Consider the following 18,812-nt stretch of genomic DNA (forward strand, 5'->3'; position numbering starts at 1 on the left):
GGGGCGTGGGGCATTAATTCCAGAAATATTTTAGGAAACAGTAGAAAAAGGCTCCCACTTGCTTTGTGGCCAAAATCACAGTCTGGCTTTCTGGAGTTCGGCTCTGTTTGACAGAAGCTGGACACAGTCGGGATTAATTGACGCCAGTGGATCAAATTGTGTATGTGTAAATAGCTAATTGATACATAAACAAAAAAACAATGATGGTTTGAAAGAGAGAACGAGTAAAATAATTCCTTTATACATAACTTGCTTCACATTTTCAGCTCCTGGTACAATCTGATTGGCAGAAAGTCAGGGAACAACAAAGCATAGAATAATAAGCTGTCCTCTGGGTGCCTGGACTAAGATTAGACTAGCCTCTCGAGAGCACGTGTTGTATTTTATTGTGGGGTTTTTCATGCTTTATTTGGTAAAAGCTCTAATGACTGGGGCTTTCTTACTGAGCCTTCTTTGATGTGCCCAGGCCACCAAGCAATGGCAGGCTCCCTCATGCCTCCCTCAAAGGTGGTCTCCTTCCCACAGAGGAAGGGTCCGTTGCTGCCACCTGAGGAGTCAAAAACCACAAAAACACCTGCATCAATCACACGGGACACAAAAGCGAGTCAGAATTAGATTTAAAAAAAGCACTTTGTTTATGAAATAATTGCCTACTTTCATTGGGGCCAGACATAACAGCTGCACCGTTGTCTGAGGTGAAGAAGACAAAGGTATTATTGTCAATACCAAGAGTTCGCAGCCACTTCAAAATCTGACCGATGCTGTAGTCCAGCTCCATCACCGCATCGCCATAGCTGCAGCACAAAGGCAGATCACGTTTTTCACCTTGATACAATCATTTATAACCACTTGCATGACATTGTCTTTGCGTCAATAGGAGAGTCAGCAGGATAAAATGTACCGGCCTCGCTGGCTCTTCCCTAAGAAGCGTTTGGAGGCATAGACGGGTGCGTGAGTGGCATCGACTGCCCAGTAGAGGAAGAAGGGCTGCTGAGCTTTAGTTTGACGAAGTATGAAGTCAAGACCTTCCTGCAGAGGTGGAAGAATACGTCATTACACTGGGAATACAAAAGCCAGGAGACTTACTGCAGCCTCTTTCACAGCATTGCAGTTAAGGTAAGAAGAATTCTCTTTCTCACTCACTAAACACTCAAACAGTGTTTTCAAGTAAAGCAGTGCGTCAGACAAGCCTTCAATAAAACCGCCTCCAAGCAGAGAGCATGGAGTTCAGTTTTTGTTTAAACTGTTTTAGATAGAGACTCATCAGCCTTCTTAGGTATTGTTGTACTAAGGAGTCTCCAACGTGTTGTCTAGCCTGTTGAAATCAATAAAAGCAAACTGAGGAACATCTCTTGATACAATGCAAAACAGTTTCAACAGTTTCAACAAAAACACACATTCTAACTGTCATGTAGGCACAATACTGTATTGTAGTTTTAGCAGTTTATTAACACTGAAACACTGAAAACTGAGCTTGTAACCCAGGAAAAGGATGGTTACAATTAATCTAAAACGCTTTGCTAACTACATTTCAGACACTTACATATGCATCAATTGTTCTTTATTACAAAAAGAGACAATCGTTTTGCACACAGATAAATATTTTACAGTAGATGACTGCAAATTTGCCAGTTATCCAAACAAAACTTAACAGTTACAAAAAGAAATCTGATTTTTGCTTAATGTTCACCAAGTTTTAAGACATGCTGCCTTTCACAGGACCGCCCTCTTCCAGTGATGACACACCCTTCCAACATGCAGTGTGTCTCTGCATGCTGGTTTTGATCATGTTCCAAACTGAATGGGAAGGACTGCCGCAGCAGAGATAATCAGTGCACTTCCTCTGGTTAAATTACAGTAATTATTAAAGGCCAGAATTAGGCTTTACCTGCATTCATTATTTATTTTCAATTATATGTTTTTAATTTTTTCATATTTGGGTGAGCCAAGGTAAAATTCTGTATTCTGGCAGGCAGTAACATTTTGTCCCCACCCTATGAGAGCTGGGATAGGCTCCCAGAAGACAAAAGGTGGGTTAACAAGTTGCTAGTTTAACACAGGCAGGACCGTTCTGTCAACTGCTTTACAAAACATTGCATCAAAATGTGATGTACCTGGTATGAGTATGTCACACTGAGACAGCAACAACAGGTGATCCTTCGCTTACCATCAGGTAGATCTGTGTGAGGTTTGACTCTCCAGTCTCTCTGTCAATCTTAAAGTCCTCATAGAATCTGAAAAAAATAACAAATGTATACATTTCATTGACAACACCTTCGTCCCATCTGAATAACAGCTAAGGTCAAGCTGGCCTATTTATCGTCTGTGTTAAAAACAGATTTAGCAGTAACCTGATTGTGTCATCAGTCTGCCTCCAAACCGACTGAAACTACTGTGGACTATGTGATTAGGAGAAAGGAAGTAAATTTCCCTCCTGTTGAGGGTGTTTGCAGGAAATTTTGGTGAAAGCCATATTTGGGAAGTGTCAGCGAAGCTGAGCAGAGGGAACTGTTATGAGGCGCTGCTGAAGCGTGGCGCGGCAAACAGAGAAGCAGTGACAGGCATCTCTTTCTTACGCTTCACTTCCTCCAGGTGTCCTCGCACACAGCCAACGCAACCTGCCGTCTCTTGAGGGCATGTGTGTGTCTCCCTGTATATGTGCCTACGTGTGTGTGTGCTTCTGTCCAGGGCCCAGGTATGCGGTGCTGATTAAACCCATGGCTAAGCGAAAAACACGCCCGGCTGCCAGTTCCAATGACCCTGAATACACATATGGCTGTTTTAGGGAAAACAAATGGGCGGAAAATGGAATACACAAGAACAGCTGGTACAAAGAAGGAAGAAGGGACACTCAACTCATCCTGAGGAGCAGACAGCCAAACTATTCCACTGAGTCATGGGGAAGGAGATTTGTATATAGATTTTCAGCCTTGCTGTGTGTTTGTGTGTGATATTACCTGCCGAGCATCTCAGAGTTGTTGTAGACAGGGATGTTTGGTATCGACTGGTCGTTATAAGGGCCAAAGTGGCAGTTTGGTGAACCAAACCATTCATCAAAACCGTTCTTCAGAGGAAGATACTGTGGTCTGTGGCCCAGGTGCCTATAGCGACAAATAAAGTGCATTCACACACTAAGATCAGTGTAGCTGAAGATCAACCCATATGTTTTTGTATATTTACTCTTAAGCCCTAGCTATGAAGTCAGATATTCTTGCCCTGATATTTTTTTTCTAAAGGCTGAATGCAGTTTTTTTTTCTGTTTGGATGCAAATACTTACAGTTCTTCACAGTATACTATGTAGACAAATTTTCACATTTTAGAGCCTTAAAACTTGACACTGTGCATCTGCTTTAATGACTAACAAAATATGATGGTGGCATCAAGTAGACTTTGTTCTCATCTTAGCTGCACAGAAAGTCTATGTAATCTTACTTAAAGAAAAGAAGAAGAAATAAGAAAATAAACACTCTTTTTTGTATATTTGCAAATATACTGCACCATATACTTCCACCAGCACTCCTTCCACAACTGATCACTGCTCTCTAAACCTTCAGAGACTTTAAAACCTGAGAAAAGATAAAGAGCTCACCATTTCCCAACTATCTTGCTGACATAGCCCTTTGTCTTCAGCAGCTGGGGTAACAAAATCTCATCCTTGGATATACCTCCTACTATGTCCTGTGGTGTGTATGCTGCAAAAAATAGATCCAGATTTAAGGTACTGAACTTTCCTTTGCTGCAACTATACTGTAAACTGCACAGTATAGATAATGCAGTGAGAAATCAGCAAGAAATTATTTGCACAATGCAAATGCACTCACTATTCCACTTTCCAAACTTCTAGGGAGACTTTTTAGACAAAAACAAAACAAAACAACTACCTTTCAATATATGTAACTAAACGGTTCTACAACCCAAGTCCCAACATGGGTATAAGACATTTAGAAAAATGTCCCGGAGCACTTTCTTTAGCATATTTGGGCTCCACTGGCACATAAATGTGGAAAGTCTCATCCCACAATGCCTGTGTCCATTTTAGATAGAAGCTTTTTATTGTAGATTTTGAAATAATGACTTAATTATTATTGTTCGTTAATAATTATTACTTCATTATTATTTAATTACTTCAGGTTTTTGTTAATATCTGTGTAAATAAGCTATTTCTTTTGTATACTTTTTCGCCCTCGACTTTGTTTCTATTTATTTTATTGAGCTGTTGTTTTTCTTTTGGGATGAATAAATTATTTCTTCTTCCTCTTTGTCTCATTATTATTACATTTTGTCCAAACATGCTGTTATGTTGTGAAATAATTATCTAAGGACTGCAGCTCAAGATAGGGTGGCTGCAGTGAGCTTGTCTGGGTTTAACACCGAGCTGCAGAACTAAACCAGTGAGCAACAAGGACGAACAGCAAGAGGAAGTGCTGTCTTACTGTATGATCTATGCTTAAAAACTAAAATATTATATTAACAACCCCACCCGTCGCATATCTTTTAGTCTATTTTATATTGTAACTAAGAAACTCACTACAAAGTAAGCCTTTTTTTATTATTAATAATAGTTTCATATCGGACTGTATTTAAAAGATGGCTCTACCCCCTATGACATCTGTCCATTTTTGGACTCCTGATTTGAAGCCTCCAAGCTATTGGCTATTTAAACTAATGCAGTGGGCATTGGGGTGGCTCCGTGGCTCTGACTGAAAAACCAGGTGATGTAACTGATGTAAGTGGGACTTTAGGCTATAATTAACTTCAATTATTAACATTATTTATTAACATCTTCGGAACATCTGTTTTCAGCAGCAGGAAACGTTGCATCAAAGTGCAGGTCAAGTCTTAGTTCTGAGAATGTTGATATGTTCGCTTTTCTTCATTGCAACCACCACATGCTCAGTCATTCACCACTTAAACATGCAGACACACACATGCACAAATACACATACACTTGAACACACACCTTATCTATCGCATCCAGAAAATACAATACTATCTGAAATCTTTTTACCTCCTACTAATGTAAGAAAGCTGTCCAAGAAGGCAGACCAAAGTTTCAGTTGAGGTTGTGCGTGTACCTTTTTTGTTATTATGTTATGAGTATTTGTGATTAGAACTGAAGCTATCATTTTATTTTAGTAATCGAGTAATCTATTGATTATTGTATCAATTAATCGAGTAATTGGATAAGAAATACTTTTGCTTTGTTAATGAGCAATAATAAATTGGAGGGGCTGGAGGCTAGTTTTTTGTGCTTCTCTTAACAGATGTTAATATGGTGCATGATGGTATAATTTTAATGTATTATATAAATATTAACCCCTTAGCAGTCCTACAAATTTACAATTAGTCCCCTAAACCATCCAATGTACCGTGGGCGGTACGTCCGACTGCTAACAGGTTAATGTATTAATATTAATTAACACAATATTTAATATTATTTCACTATCAATCTGAAAAATGTCACAAAAGTTTTGTAATTAATATGGTCTAGGTCACCTGATGCCCCCCTTTAGACTCACCCCTGTCTGCTGCAGGTATCACTGCATGGAACATAGGACGGCTGCTGTCAGCCAACAGGAAGCGGTATAATTTAAACAGTCTGGTATCAGGCTAAGTTAACAGTTCATCTGCATATTTTAATACAAATTCTGGAGGCTTACTGCTGATTTTTCGTTGTGAAGAAAAATGGCAGTGGATGTAGCAGGTACAAAGTTTTCTCATCGGGTATTTAATAAAATATTTTCTTTAAAAATTATTTTATTTTAATATAGCGTGTAAATACACTAAATTTTTTGGAATATTTGTTATTTCTCATTAATAAGACAAAACTAGTTATCATCTTATTACCTGATGAATCCATGGAACAGTCAATAATCAATTCAAACTATCAAAAGATGCAGCCCTAGTTTAAAGTTTTTTAATATTCAGACTATAGCCATGTTTTATTTACAGTCTACACATCAGACAAACCTATTATGTGTTTATTTGTTATGCTATGTAAATATACCAATACTGAGGCTTTTTTCTTTCATCTTATCTGGACGCAAACATATATAATAGTTATAAGGCATTAGCAGCAGAGCCTTTTTTTAACCGTGTGTGAGGTACTGCTGAGTAACAATGTGCATTCAGTCTTTTACCACATTTATGGCTTGCTTAATCACATCAAGCTTGCTCTGTCATGGCCTCTGCCACACAGTTGCAAACATTTTGGACATGTTGGCTTCCTGCTCTAAACACAGTTAAGAAAAAAAAATGTTGCTTGCATGATCGAGACAAGTTTTCATGCTCATTTATTTTCCACACTTATCCAGACTTTGACATTGCTAAAAATAAAAATCCATAATATTGCACAGTGCTTATGAACCCTGTACAAAGACATTACCGTTTCTGGCACGGGCATTAGTAGTGTAGAAACCATTTCTGATGGGCAGCCTCCCGGTGAGAAGTGCAGCTCGAGCTGTGGAAAAATAATGATGTCATTAGACAAGTTGAGTATGCATTTTACTTTTCTGACACGCAGATAGAGTGAAATGTGCTCCAATGGAAATGGCCCACATTGAGATTATAAATGGTTTACTGTCTAGCTAGTATTTTGGATAAACTCTTAAATGCAATAAACAAATACAGTTGCCATTATAAAATGGTGCCTCCAGCGTGATGTGTACATTAGCTTATTGCGAATTTGTTTTGTGCAACTACTGACGTCCTCTTTTAGTTAATATTAACAATGCTCAGTGTGTGGACATTTGAAAAAACGTTTCATGAGAAATGCAAGCGCATTGTCATTAAAATTACCAAACTGGTGATGTTGCAGTAACATTTATGATTTTCTGTATACTTTGTTTTGCACAACATATTTTATAATATTTTAAAAATAATGTTCTGTGATACATGCATACTTTCAATCTGTAAATCAGTTGGTCTTTCAAAATGTTAAAAATGCACAACTGATCAATTCAGTTCAGTTGTATTTATATACACCCAAATCACAATCACCTCAAGGTGATTTTTATTGTAAGCACTTGGTGACAGTGGGAAGGAAAAACTCCCTTCTAACAGGAAGAAACCTCCAGCAGAATCAGGCTCAGGGAAGCGCAGCCATCTGGCATGACTGGTTGGGGGTTAAAGGGAGGAAGACTGGAAGAAAAGAAATTATATTATCCACTAAAACAAGAAATGCCGGTTTATGTCAGTGTTACATCATCTGCTGACTTACAGGGGGAGCAGAGAGGGTTGGCAGTGTAGAAGTTTGGTAGGAGCATCCCTTCAGCTGCCATGGCATCCAGATTAGGGGTTTCTTTAGAAGGCTGGCCAAACACCCCCAAGTCCCCCCAGCCCATCTGAACAGTAGAGGTAAGTTTATTACTCACTCCATACATATGCAGTCACATTTAGATTAGAGTTTACAGCCTGCTGTTTACACGAAGTAAAGGTGAATAAGTTACTTGAATAGCAGCTGCAGCCAGCACAGAACGACCCGAATAAAACCTCACAGGTTTAACGAGAAATATGCAGCTCAGCCTGTCTCTTACAGTACTGCAATCTGAGGTAAAATTGTAACTAAACATACAAATCAATAGAAGAAAGAAGAAGAGAAAAACTCACGTCATCCATGAGCATGATGATAATGTTTGGAGTTGGAGCGTTTGGTAGGTTTTTTGTCCAGGAACAACATATTATTGCTCCAAAAAAAGTTATCAGAGTTAGAGCAACCATTCTTCCCATGGCTGTGCAGAAGTCATATGAGCCTCCACTACAAGGAAGTGTTTTGTTTGTCTTCGTGCAAGTTTTCAGCGCAATATTTGCGCATACAGGAAACAGCCACTCTTAAGATGTTTGCTAGGATTTATTTACAGTTCACTGAAATCGCTTCATCTTTTTCTAGTTTAATTTCTCTTATATATGACTACGGTAGCTTTATATTGTGTTATTAAATAAACAAAAAAATTGCTTTTTGGAGTATGCTGCATTCAATGACTGCTGATAAATCTGACTTTCACGAAATTACATTTCAAAATATTCGGATAAATGACAAAAAACTAATCTCATAAAATATAATTTAGCTTACAAATGGAAATATTACTATATAAAGATTATAAGTCAACTATTTAAGCACACGGTATATACAGCATACAGGAAAAACTGGCATTCAATGGGGGGCTGCTTTCTACTCCTGCTTTACGGGTTATAACTGAATGCAACGTATCACGTGACCGCATCAGACAGCTCACAAGATGAACACTAACATGGCGGTGTGCATAGCTGTGATCGCAAAAGAGGTAATGATTGTTGTTATATATCACAGGTTTTATTTCCGTGTTGTGGCCATAGGTTAACCTTATATTGATAGACGTATCTAAGCACATGTTAGCTTTGTCTGAACGCAAGTTTAAATGCACCAACATGGCTATCGCCTAGCATTAGCTAGATTACCTGCTGTTACAGTTTTCTGAATCTTTCCCGAGCAAGTGCTACAAAGACGATGCCTTTAATGTTTTTTTTTTTGTTGTTCTTCTCTACATTTGTATGTGTTTTTGGCAGAATTACCCGCTATATATCCGCAGTGTTCCCACTCAAAATGAGCTGAAGTTTCACTACACAGTACACACCTCTCTGGATGTGGTGGAGGAAAAGATCTCAGCTGTGGGCAAAGCCTTGGGAGACCAGAGAGAGCTGTACCTGGGTCTGCTTTACCCAACAGAAGACTATAAAGTGTATCCTTTACTTTTAAGTAATTTTACTGTTTGTTTTGGTGGGAGCTATCCGTGTACTTACATCACGTTTCTTTCACTAAGGATAGAAACGTGAAAGATGTGAAATGACACATAAGGTGAGAGTATGATCTCACCTTAGACTAATTATCTTATTACATAAAATATAAATAAACCATTACTCTTCAAAATAGTGTACAGAAGTATTTGGCCACGCCCATTTCTTTATATTTTGCTGGGAAAATCCTAACAAGCTATTAATAAGTCAGTATTTTGTATGACCGCGTTTATTCTTCATCAGAGCCTGAACTCTTAGACAACCTTTCTTGTAATCATCTTTAAACACTTTTCCACCAAAACCATTTCAGATGACTGTGTAGCAAATAATGGGTGGATCCATGCTGAAATCCTTATAAACCAGACTTCCAGATTCTTCTCTTATCATTCTACAAAAGCAGAAGTTGTCTTAGCTGGAATGTTTGGTCTCAATGTTTCCTGAAGAAAACACAAGTATCCTTGACTTGTAAAATAGATATGGGTATGTGACCAACTCAAAGGTGAAATTTGTAATTGTTGTTGACTCATCAAATACATCTCTGCGGGATAATGAAATAAGAAGTGTAAGTTGAGTTTGCTAAGCATCTACACATTTTCAAACAGAGCTGGATTAAATAGAATCCCGATGACAATTAACCTTACATTTCAAAGTTTAGGATGCACTGTACACAACTAGAACAATACTTGATTACGTCTTGTCGAGATGAACATAATCAACTTTTTGGGACTTAATTGGAACATTTCTGTACAACGGACGCTGGTTTAATTTTCAGATGTTCAGGAAGTTGCACAACTCGTTTACTGACGTTATGTGTAACCCGTTCCACAATCCTGGAGACACCATTCAATCCAAGTGAGTATACGCTGATGTTGCATTTGATGTCCCCCATTTATACAGTGATATTTAACCAATAATCGATCCTCCTCCAGGGCCTTCGATGGGATTGTTTCTGGAATGATGGTACAAACTGCCTGATGAATCTTTTACCCAGTCTGCTGATCCTCCACTGTACATACACACCCTTTATTTTATTTACTTGTTTCTTTAATTATGAAATACAACTGTAATAAAACTGAACTGTTAGACATCACTGTGTGTTATTTTACTACAAGTGGAACACCAGATCATTTTTATTTATTCACATACATAGCAAAGAACTTAAGTTATACATAAGGGGAAAATTTGTAGATTACATTGCAGGCAGCAACACAAAACATTCGTCAATTTGTAAAAACAGAGATGCAACTGCATAACATTTCGAGGATTGTCCCATGCATTCACAGCAACATAAGCTAATAAAGCGACATCTCTGAATTATGCACATCTCACCTTCATCACTGTGGTCATTTATGCACCTCTCATAATTACCAACTTGATAATGGATGGAAGAATGTTTAAAATGACTTGTGTCACTTCTATCCTCCAACTTTATGCTGCGGGTAGACCTAGCGCTGCTGGGGGTAGTGCTGTCCACTCGACCCTGCCCCTAACTCCTCTGATGGTGGCGTGATAAGCAGCAGACATGGGTAACGTTTAGATGTCTGCTCATGGTAGTCCATGTGTCCCCACTGTCTTTTCCCCACTGGGGCTCCTCCGTAGTAAGGGTGGGGTGTTTGATGTTGTGGCCTGTTCGACTGGTAACGGAACCTGCCTCGAGAGCTGTTATGGTATCGGGGTGGACGGTAGCCACGACCTCTGCCTCTGGAGTGGGCGCCTCTGTGCCCTCCTCTATCAGTGGTGCTGATGCCTGGCATGTTAGTCCTCTTGGGCATTACCTGCAAGACAAAGGAGGCGCTTTACTGGTTAGGACTAATTTGGTTAAAAAGACAAAAAAAAAAAAAAAAAAGCATAGTACCCCCTCACCTTTAAGACTCTTCCTCTGAACAGAGTCTCATGCAGTCCAATGGCACTCTGTACAGAATCTCGATCGGAGAACTCAATGTAAGCAAAGCTGTGAAGATCAGAAAAGATAAAAAGCACCAATTAGATATGGAGCCAACCTTCATGTAGGTGTATGCTATGATCAAACAATGTTAGGCTGCAAAAAATAAAAAACATATAGATATATAAATACAGACTGAACCCACCCCTTAGGATGGCCGGAGAACCTGTCACACAGAATGGTTACTCTGTTGACAGGACCACAGCCATTGAAGTGGATCTCCAACTCATCTGCAGTGGCTCCATAGTCTACCTGAGATTTATTCAGTGTGTTAGACCAAAACTGTGACACCCCCCAAAAATATCCAAGTGTAGAAATGAATGTTCCTTACATTTCCAACATAAATCGACCTGTTGTCTGCGTCTATCCTCTCCTCGGGAGTCATGTTGTAGAAAGGTCCTGTGGAGGAAACAGACTTTGTCCACTGCTTTTGCACATGCAACACAGGGAACGTGCAGTCTACATGAGTCATGCTAGGTGAAACTAACAATGATTACATTCACCAATATTATCTCTTTGACAATACACATCTCAGTCTGGCTCTTCTCTGACTGCATCTCTGCTCAGAGCAGGAACCAAAGAGGAGGATGGGGGGGGGAGGGAGACGCACAGAGGCAGAAAATAGCCACAGGCAGCGAGGAGGACACTTCTGGTTCTCTGGGGCTCACTGCTTCGTCTCATTGGGCAGTGATGAGGCACAACACTCGCAACCACTGTGAAGCGTCCCAGGTGTTGGCCAGATGGAGAAGAATGTGGTTATCTCACCTGCCTGGAGGCTGTAATGCTACACACACCTGGCTAAAAATACACTGTTGAGGCTTCTTGCATGCATTTAGCTATGCAGCTATACAATGTGGTACAACAAAGCACCGCTCCACAGATGAGATGCAAGCTGTCTCACCAGACTGAGGGCTGCTGGTCAGGAGCTGCATGTCCACTGCATCACACCTCTCCTCCTTCAGTCTTTCTGATTCTTCTTCCATCTCCAGCTCCTGCACCCTGGCCTTGATGGCCAGCAGCTCCTGTGACACAACCAAAAAAGTAAACTTGAAGAAACTTTGGACTAAAGTAAGACGCTCAGCAATGATAGCAAATTAAACAACTTTTAAACAGATGCAGAAACATTTGAATCTTATGGGTAGTAGTACAATTAGTGCTCTCCAACAGCGACATTAAAACAAAATTAGACATTTTTTTTATGTTCATTTGCAGTTTGAGGTTAGAGGCCGGACAGATTTTGTCAAAAGGTACATTGGCATCTTCTGGAGGCTAGAGGGCATTGCTTATTCCTACTGGGTTAACTTTAGTTGGGAACCTTCCCAGATTCACTGATCTGAAAGTAGGCTTGTTATCCGACTTGTGATACAAAGATACTGATTTTTTTTTTTGTCCCTCCTATGTTCCCAATATCTACGGCATATTTACATATACATGAACTAATCTCCCTGAAAAAAACAAACATGTTCAAATTGAGCTGTCCTGATATTTCTGGGCAGCAACGTAATCTAATCACGCCTGAAGTGCAGCACAAAACGTAGCTATAACCGCACTTAACCCGGACCTACAATGCGCCGAGTGGCCCAGCTTTTCACTCTGCATCTTAGATGTGGCTCAGTGGTGCTCTTATCACACAACGTTTGTCGGGGATATACAATACGACACTGCGTTTGCGCTCGTTTGCCTAGCGTGACGAGCTTGGTTTATTGCACCGCGTCGACATATAGCACACAAGCAAACAAATAAGCCGTGTCAAACCTGCTTTTTGCCCACCGCCAGCACAATAATAGCCCATGCTCACCGGGTCCTCCGTGAATAGCTCTCCGATGGACTCGCCCTCGAGGTAGCCGTACTCCAGATGATTTTCCGCCATGCTTACTGCTCACACATAGCATCTGCAAAGCTGACTGCAGCTTGCCAAAACCGCCACAGAAAAATATCCCTGACAGGGAGGAACCCGGTGGACGGTCCGCAAACAAACGCGACTGCACAATTTGAGGTAACCTAATAGATATCACCTGTGAGTGAGGCGCATGGCGCGCGGACTGATTGACAGACGAGCGCACGTGAGCGCGGTTTTTCTTTTGTGTGGAGGCTCTTCCTCTCAGTGGCGTACCTACTGTACGTGGGGGCCATGGCTGCCCCCTACACTACACACACGCATACCTCACCACAGTTTACCCACATGAGTGAACTAGTAAAACTATAACTACAAAAAGCCTGTAAAATGATATTTGCGCATCCCATTCTTCATTGTAAAATTTGATTTATTTTATGCATTTGAAATCACTAGAAGTTTCTAATAATGAGCTACACAGGCCGCTAGACTCCCATTTCACATTTGTTTTAGCAGAAATGGGCATGTTTATTGCTTGGTTTTAAAAAATAAAGCTCTCTGTAGTTTATTTTTCCCTGATAATAACTGTATGTATAAACCACCCAATTCAACTTTATGTACGGGGGGCCCTTTGAGCAACACTTGGGTGTCTCTATATCTGTCTTATAACTATAATTTTAGTTCATTTTAGTTACTGATCTGAAGTGAACCTCCTGACCTCTCTCTGTTGTTGGTGGCTTTTGGATTATTATAACTGTGATTATCTGTCGAAGCTTTCCATCCATCCTCTTAAGCTTATCCAATTCAGGGTCACAGGGGGGCTGGAGCCTATCCCAGCTGCCATAGTTTGAGAGGCGGGGTGCACCCTGGACAGGTCCGACAGACAGACAGACAACAACTCAGACTCAGATTCACACCAGGGAAAAACCAGTTAACTAAGCCTGAAGAACTGCATGTCTTTGGACTGTGAGAGTACCCAGAGAGAATCGGGGAGCTCATGTAAACGCCACACAGAAAGCACCCATCCACATAGTGGATTCAAACCTGGGACCTTTTTGCTGTGAGGCAAGAGTGCTAACCGACAAAGCTTTCCTCTTTTAAATGTTATTTATAACCTATCTGTTTCAGAAGTCTGAAATCTGTCCTCAGGGTTTGTTTTTTTTCAGTGAGTGAAGTTCTAACAATCTTTTATTCATAAGTTTTCACTGATTAGCAGGTATGCCTACGTGATAATATAAAGTCCAACCCCAGGAACACTCCAGGTTTGTGTCTGTGAATCACATCTCCAATCCAGTTTTGTTCCATACTTCGCATTGCTTCAAATCACACCCTCACTCCCTATCTGCTCCACCACTGTATAACTATACAAATAACTCGAATAAGAAAACAAAGAATGAAAAGAAAAAGACTTTAAAGATGAGCCTTTAGAGACTCTATAGTGCCTCTCTTGGCAAAGCAAATGTATTTATGTCTGCTTGCTAAAACTGCAGGACAGGACAGATTAAAAAATAATAAAAATAATAACATTTTACAGAACAGAGAGCTACTTCTAGAAAGCTTCAAAAAAGCTTCAAAATACTCCACTGCATTTGGTGGAGTATTATCTGGACTGGGTACAATCAGCTCAGGTGACCCTTACTAAGCTAGTTAGTGTTAGCTGATAACATATAAGTCCAAATATTTTTAGATGTGGTGATGACCGTTAGAGGCATCAAAACTGTGCCCCCAAACCTATGGGTTATGTCACATCTTTTATATACAGTTAGGTAGGTTTGACAGTTTTCTGTACACCACTAAAGTGGATTTTAAATCAAGAAATCACGATGTGATTGAAGTGAAGACTTTTAGATTTAATTCAAAGGTTTTCACAAAAGTAAAGGAATTACAGCAATTTTTATACATAATCTGCCATCCAAATGTAATTATAAAAACTGACCTAGTTTTAAATATAAGGTTTGTTTTCAATACATGGATGAAAATGCTTCGCAAACAGCGTTTGCCTGAAGTCTAGAATTTATGGACATCACCAAATGCTGTGTTTCCTCCCTTGAAATGCTCTCTAAAGCCTTTACTGCAGATACATCTAGTTGCTGCTTGTTTTTCTGCATTCAGTTTTGTCTTCAGTAATTGCAAAGCATACTCTACTTGTTTAATATTTGGCAACTGACTTGTCATTGAAGAATATCATATTTATTTACCTTGTGAAATTCTTGGGTTGCTTTTGCAATATGATTCTAGTCATTATCATTTGCACCGTGAAGTGCTGTCCAATCAATTTTGCAGCACTGAACTGAATCTGACCTGAGAGTATAGCCCTGTACACTTTACAATTAATCCTGCTACTTCTATCAGGAGTCACATCATCAGTAAAAACTATTGCTGCTAGTTCCACTGGCAGCCACACATACTCATGCCATAACATTACCATAACCATATTGGACAGGTAATGTCATCGGATCATGAGCTGTTTCTCTCCTTCTCCATACTTTTCTGTTTTTATCGTTCTTTTACAAGTTCATCTTGGTTGCATCTCTCCAGAAATGTTCAGGCTCTGTTAGATGTTTTCTGACCCTCCTGTTCTTCAGTGGTTTGGACCTTAGTATAAACCCTCTGTATTTCCATTCATAATGGCACTTCTTGTTTGTAGACCTTGACAATGATACACCTGCCTCCTTGAGAGTGTTCATGACAGAATATTGCGATCATTTGCTTTGGTTGTACTCTGTGGTCTCCCAGGCGTCTAAGCAGTGCTAAGTAGTGCACCTTTTAAAGACTGTACCAGACAATAAAGTTGCCCACCTTTGGCCACTAATGTTTTTCATATCTCTCTGTCTATTTTTCAGCTTGATGGCTTCCTTCACTTGCAACAACATCTCACGTGGAAAATTCCCATGACAAGTTACCAAATAGGTTTAACACTTGGTATTAACTCCAAATCTTGTGTTTGCTTAATTTCTCATAAATTAACAAGAGAACAGACTTCGCCAGTAACAGCCAGTAACAGCCTGCCAGCCAGTTACTTTTAACAATTTGAAAATGGGGGACTGTGTATGAAAAAAAGCTGTCATTCCTAAACAGATAATGCAATATTTCTTGCAAAACCCCTTGAAAAATAAAACTGAAAATGTGCACTTAAACCATATCTTGACTGTGGTGCTGTACAGAAGCAAAAATACAGGGAAAAAATGTGTAACTGTGGACCTAACTGTAGCTTCTATTGGTGTCTCTAATAACAACAATATCACATTGTTGTCCTGAAGTGTCTCAAAAAGAAACACCAATGTATGAGGAAGAAACATCCGCTCAACTTTGTGCTGAACATTGGAGGGGTCAGGATCTCTGTCTAAATAAATAAATAAATCTGGGTAAATTCCCAGATGATTAAACATGCAACTATTTTGCTTGATAATAACTGAAATGAGTAAAGAAGATCAACAGCCCATTTATGCAAGATAATTCATAATTTTATTGAGGGGGGTTATATTGGCTGGGCCTGATTATTTGGGGGGGGGGGCATAACCCCCCTAACCCCCCTGGAAATTACGCCCCTGGGAAGAAAGCATGTACAATAAAAATCTCAGAATTAAGCAGCTTAAGAGAATTTAGTCAATGATAATTCTGTTGTTTTATTTTATTTTACATATTATTTTATTTCTCCAGTGAAAAAGGCCTCATCTGTTGAGTTTATGTTCAGGAACCACTCGGAAATACCACAAATATTCTGACATAACACCAGTTAAACATATGAGAAGAAATAACTAAATAAGAGTAAATGGTGGGGAGAGGTTTTGCAGCTTTTAATAAACATAGCCACATACAAAATGTGTCATTTGAAAATTAAGAAAATATAGAAAGAAACTGCAGTAAAAAGGTGTCTGTTGTTTGGTTTTTCCATTAACATACATTGACCTTTTCTTTTCCCTTTTCTCAGTCCTCTTCTTTTAAGTCACACTGACAGACTGCATAACCTGCTCCAGCTGTTTAATTCAGTTCAGCTTTATTTATGTAGCGCTAAAACACACACACACAAAAGTTGGCTCTAGTTGCTTTATATCGTAAGACAAAAACTCTACAATAATACAGAGCAAACCCCAACAATGAGACGACCCCTGATGAGCAAGCTTTTGGTGAAAGTGGAGAGGAAAAACTCGCTTTTAACAGGAAGAAACCTCCAGCAGAACCAGGCTCAGGGAGGGGTGGCCATATGCCGTGACCGGATGGAGGGAAGAAAAAACTCATACATGGAGTGTCATTAATGTCATTTCTACAGGAGCCCTGGGAAGGTTTGGATAACCTTAAAAAATGTAAAATAAAGTTCAGCGGTTTAGATGTAGGGAGGCAAGTCCAGGATCAACATTGCATCTGACCAATCACTTTGTTAAGGTGTCATAGCTTTGCAACTTGGAAAAAAACTGCCGATGCCCACTGAGGGAAAAAAAATATCCAAAAACGGGGTCAGTTAAGGTCAAGGTTATGGATGGGGGTTGGGATGTGATCATGAATGGGTTTAGGGTTACTGGGCTATAGTATGATTCTATCGGATTAGGCTTATGTTTTGTATAGGGATGGGTACCGGTGTCCGGTGCCATGATGGCACCGGTTCTGACATAAACGGTAGTAACCAGACCGAAAAGCAGCGCACATTTCGGTGCTTTATTTCGGTGCTTTTTTTCCTGAGCTGTGATACACTTTAGATTCTAGCCAATCATTTTACGTTTCCGAGGATAGTAGGCGGGGCCAGGTACGTACGTTCTGTTAGAGCAGAGCTACAGATTAAAAATGTCCAAGGCGAAGCGGTCAAAAGTCTGGCTGTACTTCACAGCAAAAGATGCAAACTCAGCAGCCTGCAACAAGTGCTTTAAGCTGATACTGTGATACTGTCAAAGGAAGTAACACCTCAAATATGATGAAACACCTGGCGACGCATAGCGGTTTTTTTAAAAGCCCAGAAATGCACCGTATTTGATAGCTTGCTGCGAGACCTCACACCGAGCACATCTACTGCGGGTGGGTTGCCTGTTATGCAACATCCCCCAAAAACACGAAGAGGAGAGTCCTGGCCCCTAGCCCTGCCAGTGTAGCAGAAATGATGACGGATGATGGTGGCAGCAGCCGTTCTTCTCTGCGTGAGTATCGAATTTAGGTTGAGTAGGCTAACCACGTTATTACATTAATGCATGTAAGGTGAACTAGCAAACATCATCATAGCTACATGCGGCTGTCCTCTTGTTTGATGGCAGATACTCCCTTCACCCTGGCTAAAAAGGCTAAAATGACCAAAGAAAAAGTGGAAAACAGTTAAACATGAGAGGTTTAGGACAAAGTTTGTGTTTTTTCCATTGCACTGCTTCTAGCCAAGAGTGATACCATATATGCCCCATAGCTGCAGAAAAGGCTAACATTGTTATATTTTTACAAAAAACAGCTGAACATGAGAGGTTTTTGGACCAATTTTGTGTTCTCCATTCTTTAAGCACCGGTTTGAGCACCGTTTGAGCACCGGCACCGTTTCAAAAGTACCGTTTTAGCACCGGTATCGGATAAAACCTAAACGATACCCATCCCTAGTTTTGTATGTGGTGTTATGGTGTTTCCACGTTACAAAACTATGACATCACTACAATTTGATTGGTCTCTTGTGTTGTTGAACCTGGGCAAATATTAGATTTGTTGACAGACCTGTCCACCGTGTGCCTCATTATAAGAAGGGAAGAAATAGATTTTTTTTAAAAACCTAGCAGGTGATTCAGAAGAGGTTAAACGTATAATAAGATTTACTCAGACTATTACATTTGCTTTAGTATAAAATCCAAACCAACGGACAGTGCACAAAAGACCTAAAAAAAAACAGCTGGTGGGGTAGAAAGGGACAGCTCAGGTTGAGCAGTCTGGAGAGAGTTAGAGAGGCAAGGCTGAGATGATTTGGACATGTGCAGATGAAATAATAAACAGGAAGACCAGACAAAGGATGTTGAAGATGGAGCTGCCAGGCAGGAGGAAAAGACCACAGAGGAGATTCATGGATGCAGTGAAGGAGGACATGGAGAGGGTTGGTGTGACAGGGGGAAAATGCTATGAATAGGGTCAATGGAGGCAGGTGTAAAGATGGAGATGGAGTGATGCAGCCGAAAGAAGAAGAATTAGTAGAAGAGGTGACTTTAACATGAGACCAGAGTTGTTTAGTAATGTTTTTGTGTGTCACTGTTGTAATATACTTACATAATCTTCATGGTATGTCTAGATTTTTTGGTGATATGTCAACA

General features: G+C 40.0%; 3 protein-coding genes across 3 annotated transcripts in view; 1 reads left to right on the plus strand and 2 right to left on the minus strand.

Annotated features, from left to right (window-relative positions):
- Positions 1–7,747, minus strand: part of galns (galactosamine (N-acetyl)-6-sulfatase) — a 22,718-nt gene extending 14,971 nt beyond the window's left edge. Inside the window, exons 1-9 of the mRNA XM_005724359.1 lie at positions 7,610–7,747; positions 7,221–7,344; positions 6,387–6,461; positions 3,591–3,693; positions 2,958–3,101; positions 2,168–2,234; positions 902–1,029; positions 655–794; positions 444–547 (exon numbers count right to left, since the gene is read on the minus strand). Of these exons, the coding sequence (XP_005724416.1) occupies positions 444–547; positions 655–794; positions 902–1,029; positions 2,168–2,234; positions 2,958–3,101; positions 3,591–3,693; positions 6,387–6,461; positions 7,221–7,344; positions 7,610–7,729 (1,005 nt within the window). The 5' untranslated portion in view covers positions 7,730–7,747. The remainder of the gene's footprint in view (positions 1–443; positions 548–654; positions 795–901; positions 1,030–2,167; positions 2,235–2,957; positions 3,102–3,590; positions 3,694–6,386; positions 6,462–7,220; positions 7,345–7,609) is intronic.
- Positions 7,748–8,218: 471 nt separating this feature from the next.
- trappc2l (trafficking protein particle complex subunit 2L) lies at positions 8,219–9,845 on the plus strand. Its single transcript, XM_005724236.1, has 5 exons — positions 8,219–8,283; positions 8,546–8,718; positions 9,248–9,335; positions 9,546–9,625; positions 9,703–9,845. The coding sequence occupies exons 1-5, from the start codon at positions 8,239–8,241 to the stop codon at positions 9,746–9,748; spliced, it is 432 nt and encodes a 143-aa protein (XP_005724293.1). The 5' UTR covers positions 8,219–8,238; the 3' UTR covers positions 9,749–9,845.
- Positions 9,846–9,870: 25 nt separating this feature from the next.
- pabpn1l (PABPN1 like, cytoplasmic) lies at positions 9,871–12,811 on the minus strand. Its single transcript, XM_005724237.2, has 6 exons — positions 12,514–12,811; positions 11,617–11,737; positions 11,047–11,114; positions 10,861–10,967; positions 10,637–10,724; positions 9,871–10,548 (listed from the first exon to the last, which is right to left on the minus strand). The coding sequence occupies exons 1-6, from the start codon at positions 12,583–12,585 to the stop codon at positions 10,219–10,221; spliced, it is 786 nt and encodes a 261-aa protein (XP_005724294.1). The 5' UTR covers positions 12,586–12,811; the 3' UTR covers positions 9,871–10,218.
- Between the last annotated feature and the right edge of the window lie 6,001 nt (positions 12,812–18,812).

The sequence above is a fragment of the Pundamilia nyererei genome, unplaced genomic scaffold, assembly GCF_000239375.1.
Source record: "Pundamilia nyererei isolate P.nyererei 1_Seehausen unplaced genomic scaffold, PunNye1.0 scaffold00011, whole genome shotgun sequence".
In the NCBI taxonomy this organism is placed as follows: Eukaryota; Metazoa; Chordata; class Actinopteri; order Cichliformes; family Cichlidae; genus Pundamilia; species Pundamilia nyererei.

What these genes read in the sequence shown, in the direction of transcription:
- trappc2l (XM_005724236.1), top strand. Translation starts at nt 8,239, where the DNA reads ATGAACACTAACATGGCGGTGTGCATAGCTGTGATCGCAAAAGAG. An exon ending in CCAACAGAAGACTATAAAGT is followed by an intron (nt 8,719 to 9,247) that starts GTATCCTTTACT and finishes CTTGTAAAATAG; the next exon opens with ATATGGGTATGTGACCAACT. An exon ending in GGAGACACCATTCAATCCAA is followed by an intron (nt 9,626 to 9,702) that starts GTGAGTATACGC and finishes ATCCTCCTCCAG; the next exon opens with GGCCTTCGATGGGATTGTTT.
- pabpn1l (XM_005724237.2), bottom strand. Translation starts at nt 12,585, where the DNA reads ATGGCGGAAAATCATCTGGAGTACGGCTACCTCGAGGGCGAGTCCATC. An exon ending in GGTCGATTTATGTTGGAAAT is followed by an intron (nt 10,968 to 11,046) that starts GTAAGGAACATT and finishes AATAAATCTCAG; the next exon opens with GTAGACTATGGAGCCACTGC. An exon ending in TCAGAGGAAGAGTCTTAAAG is followed by an intron (nt 10,549 to 10,636) that starts GTGAGGGGGTAC and finishes TTTGTCTTGCAG; the next exon opens with GTAATGCCCAAGAGGACTAA.